Raw genomic sequence first — 17478 nt, 5'->3', positions numbered from 1 at the left:
TAAGATACAACATTTAAATTCGTGAACTATAGAGTTGCCGGCAGGCGGATTTTGAAACTGTTTTTCAGTCTTAATGCTGGCTGTAGCTTCACATCTAGCATTGAGGCTGTTATCAATCTTCTCATCTCACTCTTGGCAAGAAAGCAAATATGTGTATTACACAACATTTGTTTTCTACCCTATTCCTTTCAATAACGTACTGAATACTACAGCATTGGAGCTCACAATCCACCATCCACAGCCAACTTTAAACAATGGGACTCTCATACCAGGCGAAGGCGATCCTTTTCTTTGTTACTAAAAACACATCTTATCTTGAATTAAATTACACTTTTAAGGTTGCCATTGTGTGCTGCTGCTCCTCTGTCCCCTGCCTGCATCGTCTCTATGCCAGCAACAAGGGAAAGAATAAGGGGATAGCTTGAGCTGATACCATCAGTATTATAAGCATACTTTTTTATATTCCACATTTGCATACAAGTGCATTAGTAGGACTGTTGCCTACACAGTGAAGTGCTCTATATTAGCCTCTGTCTGAGCAGCATCACACTGGTTGAGTCACAGCAGAGGGAGGATAGGTGGCTATAACAAACGCTCTAATAAGAAAAACACTGTCACATTGACATTTTATTGAATTAAAAATTAATCTCTGGAAAATGTGTGATCTGACTAGATTAATGCTGCTAGCCACTAAAGACACAATAAAAATGCATGATCTGTGTTTTTACCTTCGCATTGAAAATGCGGAAAGTTATGTTTTGATCGCCGTGTATTTATTTATTTATTTATTTATTTGTATGTGTGTTATTCGCATAACAAAAAAAGTTTTAAACCGAATCGCATGAAATTTGGTGGGATGATTGGTTATTATCCGGGGACCATTTGATTAGATTTTGGGATCGATCAGGTCATAGGTCAAGGTCAAGGTCATGAAAAGGTCAACATCTTCTTGAATCGCATGCAATTTGGTGGGATGATTGGTTATTATCCGGGGACCATTTGATTAGATTTTGGGATCAATCGGGTCAAAGGTGAAGGTCAAGGATAGGTCAAAATCTTCTTTTTACCATAGCACGGTCAACTTTTATCCAATTGGCATGCAACTAATGCCAAAATGTTTATAATTCAATGCCCAATCTTGTGATATGCGAAGGTATGTGCTCTACCGAGTGCCCATTCTAGTTTTATATTGTGTTACTCTTGCATGGCAACATCTACTGTAATTAAATATGCGCTCAGAAATGAAAGTTTGAGAATGTTGTATTTATTTACAAGCATTTTACACTCGTGGAAAGTTAATTAGGTACCTAATTATACATTTAATTAACGTTTTTTGGGGGGAAAACATTTGAAATGATCTGTTTCCGCCGTCTGCTCTGTCAAGATATCCAAAAAACTATAATCCGGCACACACTCCCTCATTGCCAAGCCGGACAAGCGGCTCTGTATCCGCTCTCTATTCCTGCCCCGACCTCGGTCTTAATGGATATAACCTTCTCATTTCTGCAGTTATGCACACAATCTGTCCTGGCCTGGGGCAAGGTGTCACATCAATACATCCTGCAGCTTCCCTCCAGCCTGCCACAAATTGGTGAGATAATAAACACAACAGCACGCTGATATTCTCTTTGTTGGCATCAATTCAATCAAATTGCGATGACTTGGAATAGTTTGCTGCAAAGTCTTATTGGCTGTTTACAGGTTTGTTTTTATGCACACATCAAACTGAAGATTCAATGTCTCTGGCCTGGGGAAGTTGGAGAACAGCCATAAATTAGGAGAGAGATGAAAGCTTGGTGGGAATTGATTTCTCCATACTGGAGCACATACTGGAGCCACACACACACACACGCCCCACACACACACACACTGCTGGACTATAGCCTTCCACCTATTGATCCACATTGCCAATAACACAGTCATTTGCCATCAGGGATTTGTAACAATCATTACACACTGACCCAGCTGGAGGACAGCAGTGTTGTCCTGTTTTATTCCATTCATGGGCTGTACAACAAATGCAACAAAGGAACTCTGAGCAAAAAGTAATTTATTTTATCTATATGATACACTAAAGTGGAAGTTCTGTAGAGAGTCCCCTCTTAACACTTGCTCATCTAAAAATCTATTATAAAAAAAATAATAACAATGTGAGCTGTGGGAAAGCACAGCAATGACTAACCTGTTCTTGCTAGAATATAAATGTGTCAAATCATAATCATCACATTCATTTGCTTCATCAACACCTGCCAGGCGAGCAGGGCATTACGCAACACAGACTCCTAAAATAAGAATTATGGAGTTGGGTGCATTTCTAAGCAATGTTTTAGTCACAAACTGGCCCACTGGTCTCTTTCAACTGGGAAGCTTTTAGCTTAGTTTACATCAGTTTCTCTCGCCAAAATAAATCCTACTGATGAAAACTTGAAACAATGGGTTCATGTTGACTCCAAAATAATAGGTGCATGAACCAAAACTATACAGTAATTGCTCATTTAATTCAACAGGCCTCTTTTTTTGCCAGGTTAACTGTACAGGGCACATGGAGCAGGAACACATCTGTTTAGTTCCATTCAAAACCATCGATAATAATAGCAGAAGCTAAGATGACATTAGTTAAAAACCATTATCCTCTAGATTAAATGCAGCAGACTAAAGACTGAGTTTGTCATGTTTAAACATGGGGTTAAAGATACATTTGTCATATTTAAAATATTTGGTTAAAGATTAGTTTGTCATGTTTAAACATGAAGTTAAAGATACATTTGTCATGTTTAAACCATCGGGTTGAAAATGAATTTGTCATGTTTAAACCATCGGGTTAAAGATGAGTTTGTCATATTTAAACCATTGGGTTGAAAATGAATTTGTCACGTTTAAACCATTGGGTTAAAGATCAGTTTGTCATGTTTAACCAAATGGTTTAAACATGAGTTTGTCATATTTAACCATAGTTTAAAGATGACTGGAGGGAAAACAGCTCATTGTCACAATGCCGAGTGTGTAATATTCATCTCTTTCTCAAATCCTGAAGTGCCCTTGAGCGAAGCACCAACCCCACAGCCGCACCTGTAGTCACTCAGCAGCCGACAGTGCAGCGCTGTAGTCGATGTGAGTGTGTAAACCTGCATCTCTCTGACACTGCTCCCCAAGTCTCTGCTGCTCTCACCAACAACTACATCACCTCAATTTTGCATTTGTATCAGAGCTGAGCACTAGACGTATGAGGAACTATTGTGTTACATTTTCTCTCTCACTTCATTAGGTTACACAGCCGTCTCTTCGGCAGCTGACAGGGTTTGGAGAGCTGATCCTTAAGCGTGAAGTGTGAAGTTCAGTTGGTATGGAAGAAGGATAACAAATTAATTTTCCAGGGAGAGCTTGGTGCCCCACATGGCAGAGGATTGACTGGTAGACCAATTATGTAGCCATCTGAGACTCCACAGCCCTTCGTATCAAATCTATCACGTTTGTAAAGATGACTACATGGATTACAGCTTGTTACAGTTGATACAGGAGGCTATTTATACATCAAAGGTGTAGAAAGAAAAATGTCTGCCACTGGTATACCCATATGGGATATTTTATATAATGTTCAAAGGGATTGTAAATCAAATAGCCTGATGGATGGACACATGGGTAACAGCCTAAAGATGGCTACCATCCTGCATCATGGAATCAAATGACGATTATATGTTTTAATTTGACAGTGGGGAGACAAGAAGGTTTATAGAGAAAGACAAGATCAAATGCAACTATTTGCATGATACAACCAACTTAACCAGTAGCAAACGCCGCAAATCACTATATAACTGGCAACCATCACCTAAAGCTCGGATGTCACAGCCCGACACTACGGCAACTAGAATAGCAATGTTTGTTTTCCCCACTTTCAAGTACAGTCATCTAAGTGCTGCTCATCAGTGTCTCTGGAATTACTGAATTACTCAGTTTACAAAATCACTGTGTTTCTCCAATTACAGGCCCCATCATGCTCATCCAGATGGTGAGTTTTAGATGTCATGACAGAGGAGTTTTTGTATTAGCTCAGCCCCTTGGCAGGTGTCTGTTTCTCTCTCTTTCTTTAATAAAGAAAAAGAAAATTAACATCTGCATAATGTTCCTAATGGCCAATGAGACATGTACACTAACACTCAAACACACAGAATGTGAAATATGTGTTGGAGTGCATAATTACTTCTGGGGACACTTTTAAAACAAATACGTCATGATGTATTTATTTGTTGTATAACATAAACAGTGAAATATTGATGTTTTCGTGCACATTCATTACTTTTCGCCCTTCTCATGCGTGTAAACTATACTCACAGGCATGTGTGACCGAGAAGCTGTTGGAGGACTCCAGGTTGTCCACATTGTAGTTGAGGTGAAAAGGTTTCTCCGTCGCATTCTGGTTGGTGTTATACAGCTGGACAGCAAACCTGAAGGCGCTGTGCTCCTGCACCGTGGAGCGCATGAACAGCCCGCCTACAGGAAAGAGCATGCCACACATCACAGCGCTCTCATTAATGCCCAACATACATGAATAATGCACTTTTAGTTTTTTTTTTTACTCCCTTGGTCAAGATAGTATACTTCGAGTGCCGACTCGTAACACATCATTTTACCAGTCAATCTAAAGTAAGAAATCAAAGACCTTAATGCGTTAGCCTATCACACAGCACTGTAGCCTATATATTGAAACGGTTGCACTATTTGGATCAACTCTAGGTTTTTTTTCTGTACAAAGACACAACCTTATCAGAAGTGAATTTGGTAGGCTAAGGGATTATGCAAATGACCTCATCAGTGCGACTCGCGGAGACGTGTCCTATTTAGACCACGGGAACAAAGCCATATATATATATATATATATATCCCATTGAACTTACCAATGTTGATCTGGTTCGGAAACCCTGCCAGCGAGTCCCCCCAAAGATACAATAAAAAAAGGACTGCAGCTATTGTGCGATGCCACATCTTTCTCCGGGAAGTGAAATCAACTCCTGGTCTGGATGTGACAGAGGGAGAGCAGGGAGAACCATGTACACGGGCTTGTACGCAAAGAAATCCACAAGATGCGGCGGGTCTCTCTCACTCCCTGTGCACCCACGCTGAATGTGTGCCAGCGCAACTGCAGCGCCAGCCCTCTTCCTCTTCCTCTTCCTCCTCTCTTCTGCTGCTGCTGCTGCAAACCTAAATCCAGTGCTTTATCTCAAAGATGGAGGTGGAGGAGGAGAGAAAAGCCTATCTCCTTACTGTGGATGAGGACCACTGAAAAGGGCCGGCGAGAGCGCGAGAGAGAGAGAACGAGAAGAGGGCGGGAGAGGAGTGGGGGTTGACGTGGGAGGGGGGGGGGGGGGACGTTTATCAAACTTGGTCTGACGTTGAATTATAATCAGAGCACATCCTCCCGTCTTCCTCCTCACTGCAGAATTCGTGTGAGGCAGTGTAGCCTCTGTCGGGGTTTAGTTGCGTGCGTGTGTGTGCGTGTGCGTGTGTGCGTGTGTGTGTGTCGTCCTGAAACAGCATCTTTTTGAGCCATTCCCTGCAAGTGTCTGAGGGAAGAGAGTGGGTGGTATTGAACGGATTTATCCTTACACTGGTGGCCATGTATCCTCTCTAATGCTTTATATGATAATCTTAATTGACTTACTTGTGTTACACTCATCTAAAAAGCATTATTATGTAGTGGTGTGTTTCTCAGTGGAAAACACAGTAGGATGTCAGTAGCATAACATCATTTATGCTAGTCCTATGTTTACCAAATAATCTACGACTTACTTCATCATTGAGATGTATCAGTATAGGTACATTTTTCCACTAAGTGCCCTTGAGCCAAACACTGAACCCCCATGTTGCTCACTGCAGCCCACTGCTCCTTAATCACTAAGGATGGGTCAAATGCAGAGAAGAATTTCCCCACATTGGGAATAATAAAGCAAACATTATCATTAACATATAGGTGAGAAGACATTTCTGTCATGATCTGGAGTTTGTGTCTAGTTTTGTGTCTTGTTTTGAAGTCCTTGTGTCATCTGTCTCCCTGTGATTGTCTGCCCTGGCCCTGATTGTTTCCTTCTGTGTGATTGCTGGCCCCGCCCTCATTGTGTCCACCTGTGTCTCGTTCCCCGTTGTCCAATCCTCTCACCTTGCCTGTGTATGTAAACCCTGTTCGTCTCATTCCCAGTGTGGCTTCGTACTGTTTGGTCCGCATTTGTGTTGTTCCTGTCTGGTCTGGTCTGTGATTTTTGTAATTAAATAGTTTGTGGAGTAATGTCGGCGTTTGGGTCCTCTCTTGCTGCGACAACCCGGACTCACCATGACAGAACGAAGCCACCAATAATGGACCCAGCCTTCAAACCCCAGATTATGGACTCTGCAAGATCCAGTTTCTGCTGCACGGTTCCTGCCTGGCCAGCTTATGCTGATGTTCTTCTTGAGGAGATGTGGGAGTCCCTCCGGGCCCTGCAGTCAGTGTTGGCGGTTCCTGTCCCCGATGTTCCGGTTCCAGTCCCCGGTGTTCCGTCACCGGCTCCAGCCCCCGAGGTTCCAGTCCCCGGAGTTCCATCACCGGTTCCAGTTCTCGATGTTCCGGCTCTAGACCCCGAGGTTCCAGTCCCCGATGTTCCAGTCCCCGGTGTTCCGTCACAGGCTCCAGGCCCCGAGGTTCCAGTCCCCGGTGTTCCGGTTCCAGTCCACGATGTTCCGGTTCCAGTCCCCGGTGTTCCGTCACCGGTTCCAGTCCACGATGTTCCGGTTCCGGTCCCCGGTGTTCCGTCACCGGTTCCAGTCCACGATGTTCCGGTTCCGGTCCCCGGAGTTCCGCCGCCGCCTCCAGCCCCCGATGTTCTGGTTCTAGTCCCCGGTGTTCCGTCGCCGGTTCCAGCCCCCGATATTCCGGTTCCGGTCCCCGGTGTTCCGCCTCCGTTCCGCCCGGCCCCGGTTCTCCCCATCCCGCCTCCGTCCCGGTCAGTCACAGTTCCCCGTGTACCGTCCCGTCCATCCCCGGTTCCCCATGTCTCGTCGCCTGGTCCTGGTCCCACAGGGCCCCCATCCCCAGACTCCGGTACCCCTGGGACTTCCTCTCCTGAGCCCGGTCCCCTAGCTCCCCGCCCTTGTCCTCCGGCCCGCCCTCCGGAGCGCGCCCCTCGGCCGGGTTATCGTCCTGCGGCCCGCCCCCCGGACTGCTTCTGCAGCCTTGGACCCTCCTCCGGCTCCCCTCCACCCACCCTTGTGGAACGCTTGGCCGTCTAGAATTCGTCCCTTGAGGGGGGGGGTACTGTCATGATCTGGAGTTTGTGTCTAGTCTTGTGTCTTGTTTTGAAGTCCTTGTGTCAGTCTCCCTGTGATTGTCTGCCCTGGCCCTGATTGTTTCCTTCTGTGTGATTGCTGGCCCCGCCCTCATTGTGTTCACCTGTGTCTCGTTCCCCGTTGTCCAATCCTCTCACCTTGCCTGTGTATGTAAACCCTGTTCGTCTCATTCCCAGTGTGGCTTCGTACTGTTTGGTCCGCGTTTTTCTCGTTCCTGTCTGGTCTGGTCTGTGATTTTTGTCATTACATGTCATTTAGCAGACGCTTTTATCCAAAGCGACTTACAATAAGTGCATTTCAACCTAGAGTACAAACTAAGAACAACAAGAATACAGGAAGTAACATTTCCTCAACATAGTCGAACTACAAAAGTACCATAAGTAAGTGCTATTTAAGTGCCACTGAAGTGCAAATCTGTGTTTTAATCCAGATATAGTCGGAAAAGGTGTGTTTTCAGTCTCCGACGGAAGATGTAGAGACTTTCTGCTGTCCTGATGTCAGTGGGGAGCTCGTTCCACCACTGAGGAGCCAGGACAGCAAACAGTCTGGATTTCGAGTGATTAGCTCGAGGTGCAGTAGTCACAAGTCGATTGGCTGTTGCCGAGCGGAGCGAACGTGCCGGGTGTACGGTGTGACCATATCCCGGATGTAGACGGGCCCGATCCGTCAGAGCACGGTACGCCAGGACCAGTGTTTTGAAGCGGATGCGTGCAGCCACCGTAACCAGTGGAGAGAGCGGAGGAGCGGAGTGGTGTGGGTGAATTTCGGGAGGCTGAAGACCAGTCGAGCTGCTGCATTCTGGATGAGCTGCAGGGGTCGGATGGCCTTAGCAGGTAGACCAGCCAGGAGGGAGTTGCAGTAGTCGAGGCGTGAAATGACCAGAGCCTGGATCAGAACCTGCGCCGCCTTCTGAGTAAGAAGAGGACGTATTCTCCTGATGTTGTGCAGCATGTACCTACAGGAACGCGTCGTCGCAGCGATGTTGGCCGTCAGGTTGACTGTCGAGTGTCACCCCGAGGTTCCTGGCAGTCAGGGTAGGGGCCAACACAGAGCTGTTGAAGGTGATAGTCAGGTCGTGGGTGGGGGAGCCTTTCCCTGGAAGGAATAGTAGCTCAGTCTTGTCAGGGTTGATCTTCAGGTGGTGAGCAGACATCCACTGAGAGATGTCAGTCAGACAGGCAGAGATTCGCGCCGCCACCTGTGTTTCGGACGGTGGAAACGAGAAGATCAGTTGGGTGTCATCAGCATAGCTATGGTAGGAGAAGCCATGCGAACGAATGACAGAGCCGAGAGAATTTGTGTACAGAGAGAAGAGGAGGGGACCCAGGACGGAGCCTTGAGGAACCCCAGTAGTGAGAGGACAAGGATCAGACACAGATCCTCTCCAAGTTACCCGGTAGGTGCGGTCTTTAAGGTAGGAAGAGAAAGAGCGAGTGCAGTGCCTGAGATCCCCAGGTCCTGAAGAGAAGAGATCAGGATCTGGTGGTTCACGGTGTCAAATGCTGCAGAAAGGTCGAGAAGGATAAGGACAGAGGAGAGAGAGGCTGCTCTAGCAGTGTGAAGCTGCTCAGAGACAGCAAGGAGGGCCGTCTCTGTCGAGTGGCCGGCCTTGAATCCAGACTGGTGAGGGTCAAGAAGGTTGTTACTGTGGAGATAGGAGGACACTTGGCTCAAGATAGCTCGCTCCAGAGTTTTGGAGAGAAAAGGAAGAAGAGAGACCGGTCTGTAGTTGCTGACTTCAGACGGGTCGAGCGTGGGTTTCTTCAGGAGAGGGTTGACTCGCCTCCTTCAGAGAGTTGGGGAAACAGCCAGTTGAGAGGGAGCTGTTAATAAGATGGGTGAGGAAGGTCAGAAGGTCAGGAGCAATAGCCTGGAGAATGGGAGACAGGACGGGGTCAAGGGCGAGGTGGTCGGTCGGGCGGAGGTCACCAAGCTAAGAACTTGATTGGGAGACAAGGGGGTGAAAGAGGAAAGAGAGGGGGATGAAGAAGTTAGTGTTGGTGAGGTGATAGAAGATGGATTTGTAAAGGAGGAGCGTATGTCGTCTATCTTGTTTGTAAAGTAGTCGACAAAGTGGCTCGGCAAAAGGGTGGAAGGAGGAGGGGGACAGGGGGATCAAGGAGGTTGGAAAAGATAGAGAAGAGTTTTTGGGGTTAGAGAAGGAAGACTGAATTTTGGTCAGGTAGAACGAGCTTTTGGCTGCAGAGATAGAGGAAGAGAAGGAGGAGAGGAGAGATTGATAGAAGAGCAAGTCTTCCGCTTGATTCGATTTGCGCCATTTTCTTTCCGTCGCTCGCAGGGTGGCTCTCTCGGCGCGCACCGAGTCCGACAACCACGGAGCCGGAGAGGATTTCCGAACCGGTCGTGTCTTAAAAGGACAAAGAGAATCAAGAGATGAAGACAGGGAAGAGAGGAGAGTGTCTGCGGCAGAGTTAGGCTGCATGAGTGAGAAGCAGTCAGCTGAGGGGAGAGCAGATAGGACAGAGGAGGCCAGAGAGGAGGGGCAGAGGGTGCGAATGTTGCGGCGTACAGGTGCAGAGTCTGTAGATATGAGTGGGTTGTCAGTACCAGAGAGCGAGAGAGAGTAAGAGATGAAGAAGTGGTCAGAGACATGGAGAGGAGTTACAGTGAGGTTAGAGGTAGAGCAGTTTCTTGTGAAAATGTAGTCAAGGTGGTTGCCGGCTTTGTGAGTAGGAGGGGAGGGACTGAGTGAGAGGTTAAAGGAAGACAGTAAGAGTAAGAGATCACATGACTTCTCTGTCTGGATGTTAAAGTCACCCAGAAGGATGAGCGGGGGACCGTGTTCCGCGAAGTTCGATAGGAGGACGTCTAGCTCGTCCAAGAAATCTCCCAAAGAACCAGGGGGACGGTAGAGAACAACAATGTGAAGTTGAACCGGATGAGTAACGGTCACCGCATGAAACTCAAAAGTCAGTGGGATAAAGAGTGGAATCAGGTAGGGACAGAAACACCATGTGGGTGAGATGAGTAAACCTGTAGCTCCACCCCGACCAGAGGGTCTGGGTGTGTGGCTGAAGGAGAAGGCCGAGGAGAGAGCAGCCGTAGACGTGTTGTCTGCTGTGATCCAGGTCTCAGTGAGAGCCAGGAAGTCAAGCGACTGCTCCAAGGCAAAGCCAGAGATGAAGTCGGCCTTGCGGTTGGCTGACTGACAGTTCCAGAGGCCTCCTGTGACCAGGTGCTGGGTGTGAGTAGAACGGGTAGGAAGGATAACAGAGGAGGGTTCCGTACATGAATGAGCGAGTCCTATAGTAACTACGAGTAGAGATACGCACAGGTATGGAAAAGACACACATATTCAAAAATGGGAAATACTCAGCCACCCCCGAAGACTCCAACGGAAGACTCCTATGTCTTTGTCCTCCGAGTCTTGACTCCAACGGAAGACTCCTATGTCTTTGTCCTCCGAGTCTTGACTCCAACGGAAGACTCCTATGTCTTTGTCCTCCAGTCTTCGTCCGATGAGTCACGCTTACGCCACAGCTGACGCGAAAACCCCACCCGTTATGAGCCCAAGTTAGTGCCAATTACCTCCAGCCGCGTTGACACCGCCCTTGGCTTTTGGTATTCAAATGACACTCAATAGAAACCAGGTGACGATCGCTCGTCCAATCAGTGAAGATTCAGGTGTCGGAACACAGGACACACCTCTCTACCAAAACAACTCCTTAAAACAGGACAGACTAACAATCTAGCAGTTTTAAACAACAAATACAACAGTAACTTTAGCAGATAAAACTAGTTTAAAGAAGATACTTAGCAGGATCCAAGTAGTCAGTAGTCTCGCCTCACAGGTAGAAAATGCACACTGCAGACTTGGCCCCGGGAGATCTTTTTAAAGACACTTTAATTTTGTGCAGTAATGTCGGCGTTTGGGTCCTCTCTTGCTGCGACAACTGTGACACCACATGACAATTTCAACCTATTAATGCGCACTTGAATGAACATCACTGACACGGAAACAGAGGCAACTTTCTGGAGTAAAGGATCAGTGCAGAGCATCTGACTTTCACTGTCTGTCTATTTACATGTTGGCACTGTGGCGTATTGTTGTCAGTCAGGAAGTGTTGTCTTAGCCAGCAGGACTTGCATGAGTGGAATGGGAGTCACAAACATCAGACGCAGTCGTCTCCATCACCTAACGAGCAATCTGTAGCCTTAAAACTTGACGATGTCAGCGAACCTGCAGCTGATCTCCAACAGGCTCCTGTAGTGACGAGGTGGATACAATACTACGAAAGCAGGATTTCCTGGTTTGGTGTAAACTCCACAAACTCATTGTCATCTCGATTTATTTTTTCGACTGCTTCTCATTTAGAGGGATTCAGTTCTGTTTACGTCAGTCTGGATCAATACAGCTGTTACTGTCTGCAGCCTGTATTAAATGCAGCATCTAGGGTTTTACCAAACCACGCCGCTAAACTGCATTTGCAGCTGATTTTCAGTTTTTGACATTTCAGAGCGCTTTTTATTAAACTGTAATGTGTAATTTATAGCTCTTTCTGTCCACCATGCTGCAGTACTGTACGGGGATATGATCTAAACACAGTTATTAAACAACATTTCTTGAGGATGAACACTCTTCTGCCTGCAGTTCATTCTCTTTCATCATTTATCTATTTCAAGACATTAAAGTTAAATCACTTTATTCCCTTCAGTATTGTTTACTTACTGTGGACGACTCATACAGATTAATTAACCAAGCAATACAATATCAATTATGCTCACAAAGCAAGATTTTTTGGAACAGGAGTGTATGGGTGTATTATATATTGTATATATACACGATATATGTGTACTGCATGGAGTGGTAGAAATCATTACATCTACCTGCAAATCTAGCACAGCCGAGCAGCTACAGATCCTGTGCTTATTGATCTGGATGTGATTTAATGCTTGGCAACACCTCTCATCTTTCACGAGACACAGCGAGTAAAACAACTGCACTATAATTAAGTTACATTTCATGAGCGAAAACAATGTCTGGATGTTATGACCTTTTTGCAGACACAGTACACCTCTGTGTGTAAGTCGTTTGTTGATACGATCTTCCTGCCACTTGAAGAATGGTCCAATTAGTTTCAGTTCGCTTGAATATGAAATTGGATTGTTTAAATGAAATCAATGCCAAACACAAGAAGTGATGGGCTATCAGCGACTGGAAAATATGTAATACAGCAGAAAGTGCAGCCTGCAGTAAACTGCTCTTTAGCAAATTCTCCATGCTGTTGAAGCAGATAAGGACTGTATAAATATGATCGATGTGGTGAGATGAGATGAGGTGAGAGATTAACGTGGTTTCACTTTGGTAAAGAAAATAATAATACAAAAATATTTAATTTGAGCCCTTTTTTATTTTGAAATATAAAAACACAACACCCTCACTTCAATATGTCGGAATAAAATAATAGTGTTAGATTGGTACAACCTGCTAAATACCCAACTTTAAAGCTAAATATCTTAATGGAACTTCTATTATGTGGCACCTCATTAATAAAACCCTCAAACAAAGTGCTTCATCCCAGCAATTCATTAAAAAAGTGTTTAGAGACAACAATATCGTGACAACATAGCACCGCTCTAACCATCGTTGTATAACAGACTAGCGTCACCCCTTTGCTTGTTATTACCTATTTGTTTGACAATGAGGTTTTTTCCCACCATCAGCACCAACCAGAGAACGTTTGCTTCATACTTTGTTCCAATGAGCTTGTCACCGCTTAATCTGACAGCCGCAACAGTTTAGCAAGGTGGATGATCCGTCGGAGACGTGAGCGGGGATGAAAGCACACACTCACAAGCACTCTGTTGTCATGTGCACTCCCACAAATGGTCTTTGTTATGAAAGCGTCTTATGACATATAAAGCCCATGATAGACAGACACGGCCAAAACAAGCTTCTCCTCGATTGTCTTCCTCTCCTCGGCAGGGAAAGTAAATGAATCACTAAACGTGTTCGGAATGAAGATTAAGTATTTGCTTGTTTTTTATTATACAATCCTTATTACGTTGGTTTGAAGGCACAGCGTTTCAATAAGTGCGAGATGTCTTTCAGAGAGGAATCAGGTTACCACCGCACTGCCTCCTCAGCTCACTTTGGGCTTGCTTCCCACTTTCCACTGTGGCAAATGGGATCTGCTCAGGGAGTCTCTCACTCTCTGTCTGATACACAACCTCTTTAGCAGGATTCAATCGAGTGTAAATGTCAGCAGGTCGTTCCAGAACTTCATATGGAGTTTAAGTAAAAATGGCATTTATGAGGTGTCGACCATATGGTGCGTGCAATTAATAGCATGGTGTTCTTCTGGCATCATCAGCATGAGGCTAACAGTGTGAGCAATGTGACGATGAACCACAAACCTCTGCAGTGTTTGAGGTGATCTTAGCTTGGATTTAAAAGAAAATAATGTGTCTACTGTGTCATGTAACAGCAACCACAGGTATCACAAAGCAAACATGTTCAATCACTTGTCAATCTATCAAAGTCTGTGAACGTAACCTTGTTTTATATATAGCGGTGCGCTTGTTATAACCCACAGAATTATGCACACCAGTTGTAAGCCTCGGGGAGCAGAATGGCCTCAATACAGACAGTGGAACACGTAGCAATGCTAACAGAGAGCACACAGCTACAAGCAGACGCATTCGCAGTTATTAAGTCATCAAAAAAACAACTGATTTTCACTCAGTTGTAATCGTTCTTTGAAAGTCAGTTTGAACATTCGTCAAACAGATGCCAATATACAAATGGTAACCTATCGGGCTCAAGTGTCTACATCTCTTTCATAATGTCTGAATCATTTAACAAAGCTATGGGTGTGTATTTTGGACTATTCTATCTAGCGGTTCATAAATTCATATGATTAGTGCATTTGGGGATTAGAACTGCCCTTGTTTATTTAGTAAAAGACCTTGCTTTAGTGTCATTACTCAGAGCTGCAACCTGTGAAATTGGATGTGGATCTTTGCAGCTACATGTGCATCTCTGCATTTCACATTTAAGATGACATTAGGCCAAAAGCCTGCTGGGAGAATTGAAAAGTGCACAGCAGAAGTGCTTTGATGCGCGGCCTCATTTTCCTGGGGCGGATAACGTAAATGAGGGTTGGCATTGGATAATTAAAGACGAGAGCTCCGGTTGCAAACAATATCTTCAAAACCAAACAGTCAACTGTGTAAGTAGAGGCATTTTTTATTCTCGGTCAGGGATCGAGAGGGGGCAAATACATTCTAATAAAGTGTGATGTACGTGTTAGTCTACTGGATGCTCAGCAGATCAGACTGCAGCATACTTTGCGATCACAGTTTTCCTTCACCCACTATTATACAAAGAAAGATGACCTGAGGAATAAGTGTGCAGTTGATTAACTTGGATACATAATACGTAAGCCAGAGCCAAAGCCCAAACCATGGATATGTGCAACATGCCTGCAAAGTAGCACCCAAGAGAGATTTTACTTGTAACTCAACAATAAAGCAATGCCCCGTAAAATTCCTGAGATGAAATGATGATATCGTACTTTGTGTTATGGTTCCCAAGGTCAGGGGCCAGGATGCAATAAGGAGTCTTGAGCTCCCCAGAAAGGTCAGGAGATAAAATGAGCAGACTGAGTGCTATAAAACTTCAGGATAAAACCTTTCATGTTTCATTCTCCGAAGGCTTCCTGTAAATTGCTCATATATTTATGGTTCAGTTACAGTGAGTGCTTCACAACATCTCCCAGTACAGTCATTTGATCACTCATCTCTCACAGATTTTCTGTTTGATCTTCACCACTCAAATCCTTTTTAATGATACATGTTCCTTCTAATCATTCGAGGAAGTTCCAATACAATTATATCTATTGAGGTTTGAGTTTCAGTGCCAAATAAATGTGTTTATGAGTGGGGAAAAAAACAGAACGAATACAGGGCTCCAGAGTGCAATCAAAAAACCGGTCAAGTGCGACTAAACATTTGCAATGGACACACTGGGGCGCCTGACATTTAGCAGGCCTGTCTGTTTCTGTTTGTGTAGGCTTACTCCTCTTCGAGCAACATCTCAACTGTAAAACATACTGGAAATTTAAAATGAAATGAACTATTGATTGTTTTTTGTTCATCAAGAAATATGCTGCAATGGCCGTTACACGTGTCCCCAGACTAAAAGGCCCAGAACAGACATCATAGTCAGATGTAAACGCTCAGTGTCGCCGCTCCCATAGCGCTACGCGCTGTGCGTAGGGCACCAAGTCCTGAGGGGGCACCAAAAAATAGGCAATTTACAAAATCATCATAGTTATAATAATTATAATGCCGATATTATTTCAGTATAGAAATATTAGGCACCTTTTAGGCATGTATATCACTAAACAGGCAGAAAAAGAGATATATTTAATTGCTCAAAAAATTGAGCATTGCTCGCCGTGAGTGCCCTTTCCTCTCTCAGGGGGGGCAACATGAAGGAGTTATGCTTAGGGCACCAACATGGCGAGCAGTGGCACTGTAAACGCTCCCCCACCTGCCTCCTCTGTCCACTGTAAAAAGCCTCATCCTGACCAAAGGCACTTACTTTTTATGTGAATTGGGGGGCAAAACAATTATCTGCGTGAGACACTGTTAATTAAATAACACGAGACAACCTTTCTGCTAATTTCTTCTCTACTTCCATATTTAACTGCTATCTGCTCTGAGTTCATCCAAGTCACTCTCGCTCTCTTTACCATATGCTATGCATACAATAGCTACTCTTACATCAACGCAAATATGGAACTATGCATGTTAATTGCCACAAAACCCTGCCTCGGCTATATCTACTTGGTATTACCTTGAACATCAGAGCCTGGCGTGTCATTTTATACATTATTTTCTGTATCTACGTGAGTGATCAGGTTTACCATCTTCAGCTGAGATGGCCTCATCTGACTTATAAACATTTATCCGCACCTATATTTCTGTTTAGTGTCATTTAGTCACATAATACACTTTTAAAGTATTATTGAAGCCACAAAAGGTGCAGTGAAAGAAACATGGGTGCACCTGAATCATATGCTGCTGCCCCTAAATGGAAAAAATTAGGGGCATTAGTGCAGCTAACGTTGAGTTTGTCTGCAGCCTTGAAATATCTCTTTGTAAGCAGAGAAGCTGGATAGAGTGATAATGTGTGTGCAGTCAGTGAGTCCAATGTTACAGTGATGAGTACAGAGGCTGCTGCGGGCTGCAGGAAGCCAACATATAATATTTCTCTGGAGCCGGGTGCAGATGTGTCCTACCATGACACCGGCTTTAGCTGTCAGCTCGGGGTGATCAGTCCATTACAGCGTGTCCACAGCAGACGATGTCTCTGAGTTTGTCCTTCAAGTGATTCAGAACAACCTGGAAGACAGATACTGTGAATATAATTCATTTAAAAATTACTATCTGTGTTTTCTTTCTTTCCTTCTTCTAACACAAGTTTAAACATTGTCCTTTGAGGTTGTAGAAATGTCTTTTCTATTTTCTGTTGGTTTAGAAGACTTAACTTTGGCAAGGATTGCATTTGGTAAATGTCCAGAAAGAGACAGATTAGAGACAGATTAGTGACTTACTGTACATCATTAAATGGTCATGTATCACTGCGTACCTAAAGAGGTCCTCGATGTAACGACACTCCTGCGACAAGAAAAAGACAATTTAGTGTATAGCCATGCTTGCAGCTCTGTGAGGCTGTGAAGCTAAATGTGCTAACATGCTAACAAAGGCAATGCTAACAAGTCTACGCTTAGAACCTATAATCTGCATCATGTTCACATTTTAATTTAGCTTGTTCGCTCATCACTTATCCTTCACTCGTCTTGAAGGTTTTAAGTCCTAAGCTAAACTACAGTCTCACATTGCCACGAAGAGATAAACAAAGCTAGCATGCTAAAAACCAAGATGATAATAAAGAAAAACACTGTGCAGCAAATAGGCAAATTAGTAAATGGAACAAATGTTGGACCAGTCTTGAAAGTATTTTCATGGGCAGCGTAATTTGCTCAATACTGGACACACAGTATCAGTGTTTATGAGCCTAGTGAAGGAATTAAATTGTGGACATGCCACTTGGCAGATTGACAAGCTGTGTGCACTAAATACAGTAAACAATGCATATATCTTCAAACAATATGTAACCCACATTTCCCATTG

At 44.6% G+C, this 17478-nt stretch overlaps 1 protein-coding gene across 4 annotated transcripts in view; it reads right to left on the bottom strand.

Moving 5' to 3' along the window:
* gria3a (glutamate receptor, ionotropic, AMPA 3a) overlaps positions 1–5238 on the bottom strand; it is a 75476-nt gene extending 70238 nt beyond the window's left edge. For all 4 annotated transcript variants that reach the window (XM_056411618.1, XM_056411619.1, XM_056411621.1 and 1 more), the window contains exons 1-2: positions 4893–5238; positions 4330–4488 (exon numbers count right to left, since the gene is read on the bottom strand). In XM_056411618.1, the coding sequence (XP_056267593.1) occupies positions 4330–4488; positions 4893–4980 (247 nt within the window). In that variant the 5' untranslated portion in view covers positions 4981–5238. The remainder of the gene's footprint in view (positions 1–4329; positions 4489–4892) is intronic.
* Between the last annotated feature and the right edge of the window lie 12240 nt (positions 5239–17478).

This window comes from Pseudoliparis swirei, chromosome 3, assembly GCF_029220125.1.
Source record: "Pseudoliparis swirei isolate HS2019 ecotype Mariana Trench chromosome 3, NWPU_hadal_v1, whole genome shotgun sequence".
Taxonomy (NCBI): Eukaryota; Metazoa; Chordata; class Actinopteri; order Perciformes; family Liparidae; genus Pseudoliparis; species Pseudoliparis swirei.
This window is presented reverse-complemented; position numbering and strand designations above follow the sequence as displayed.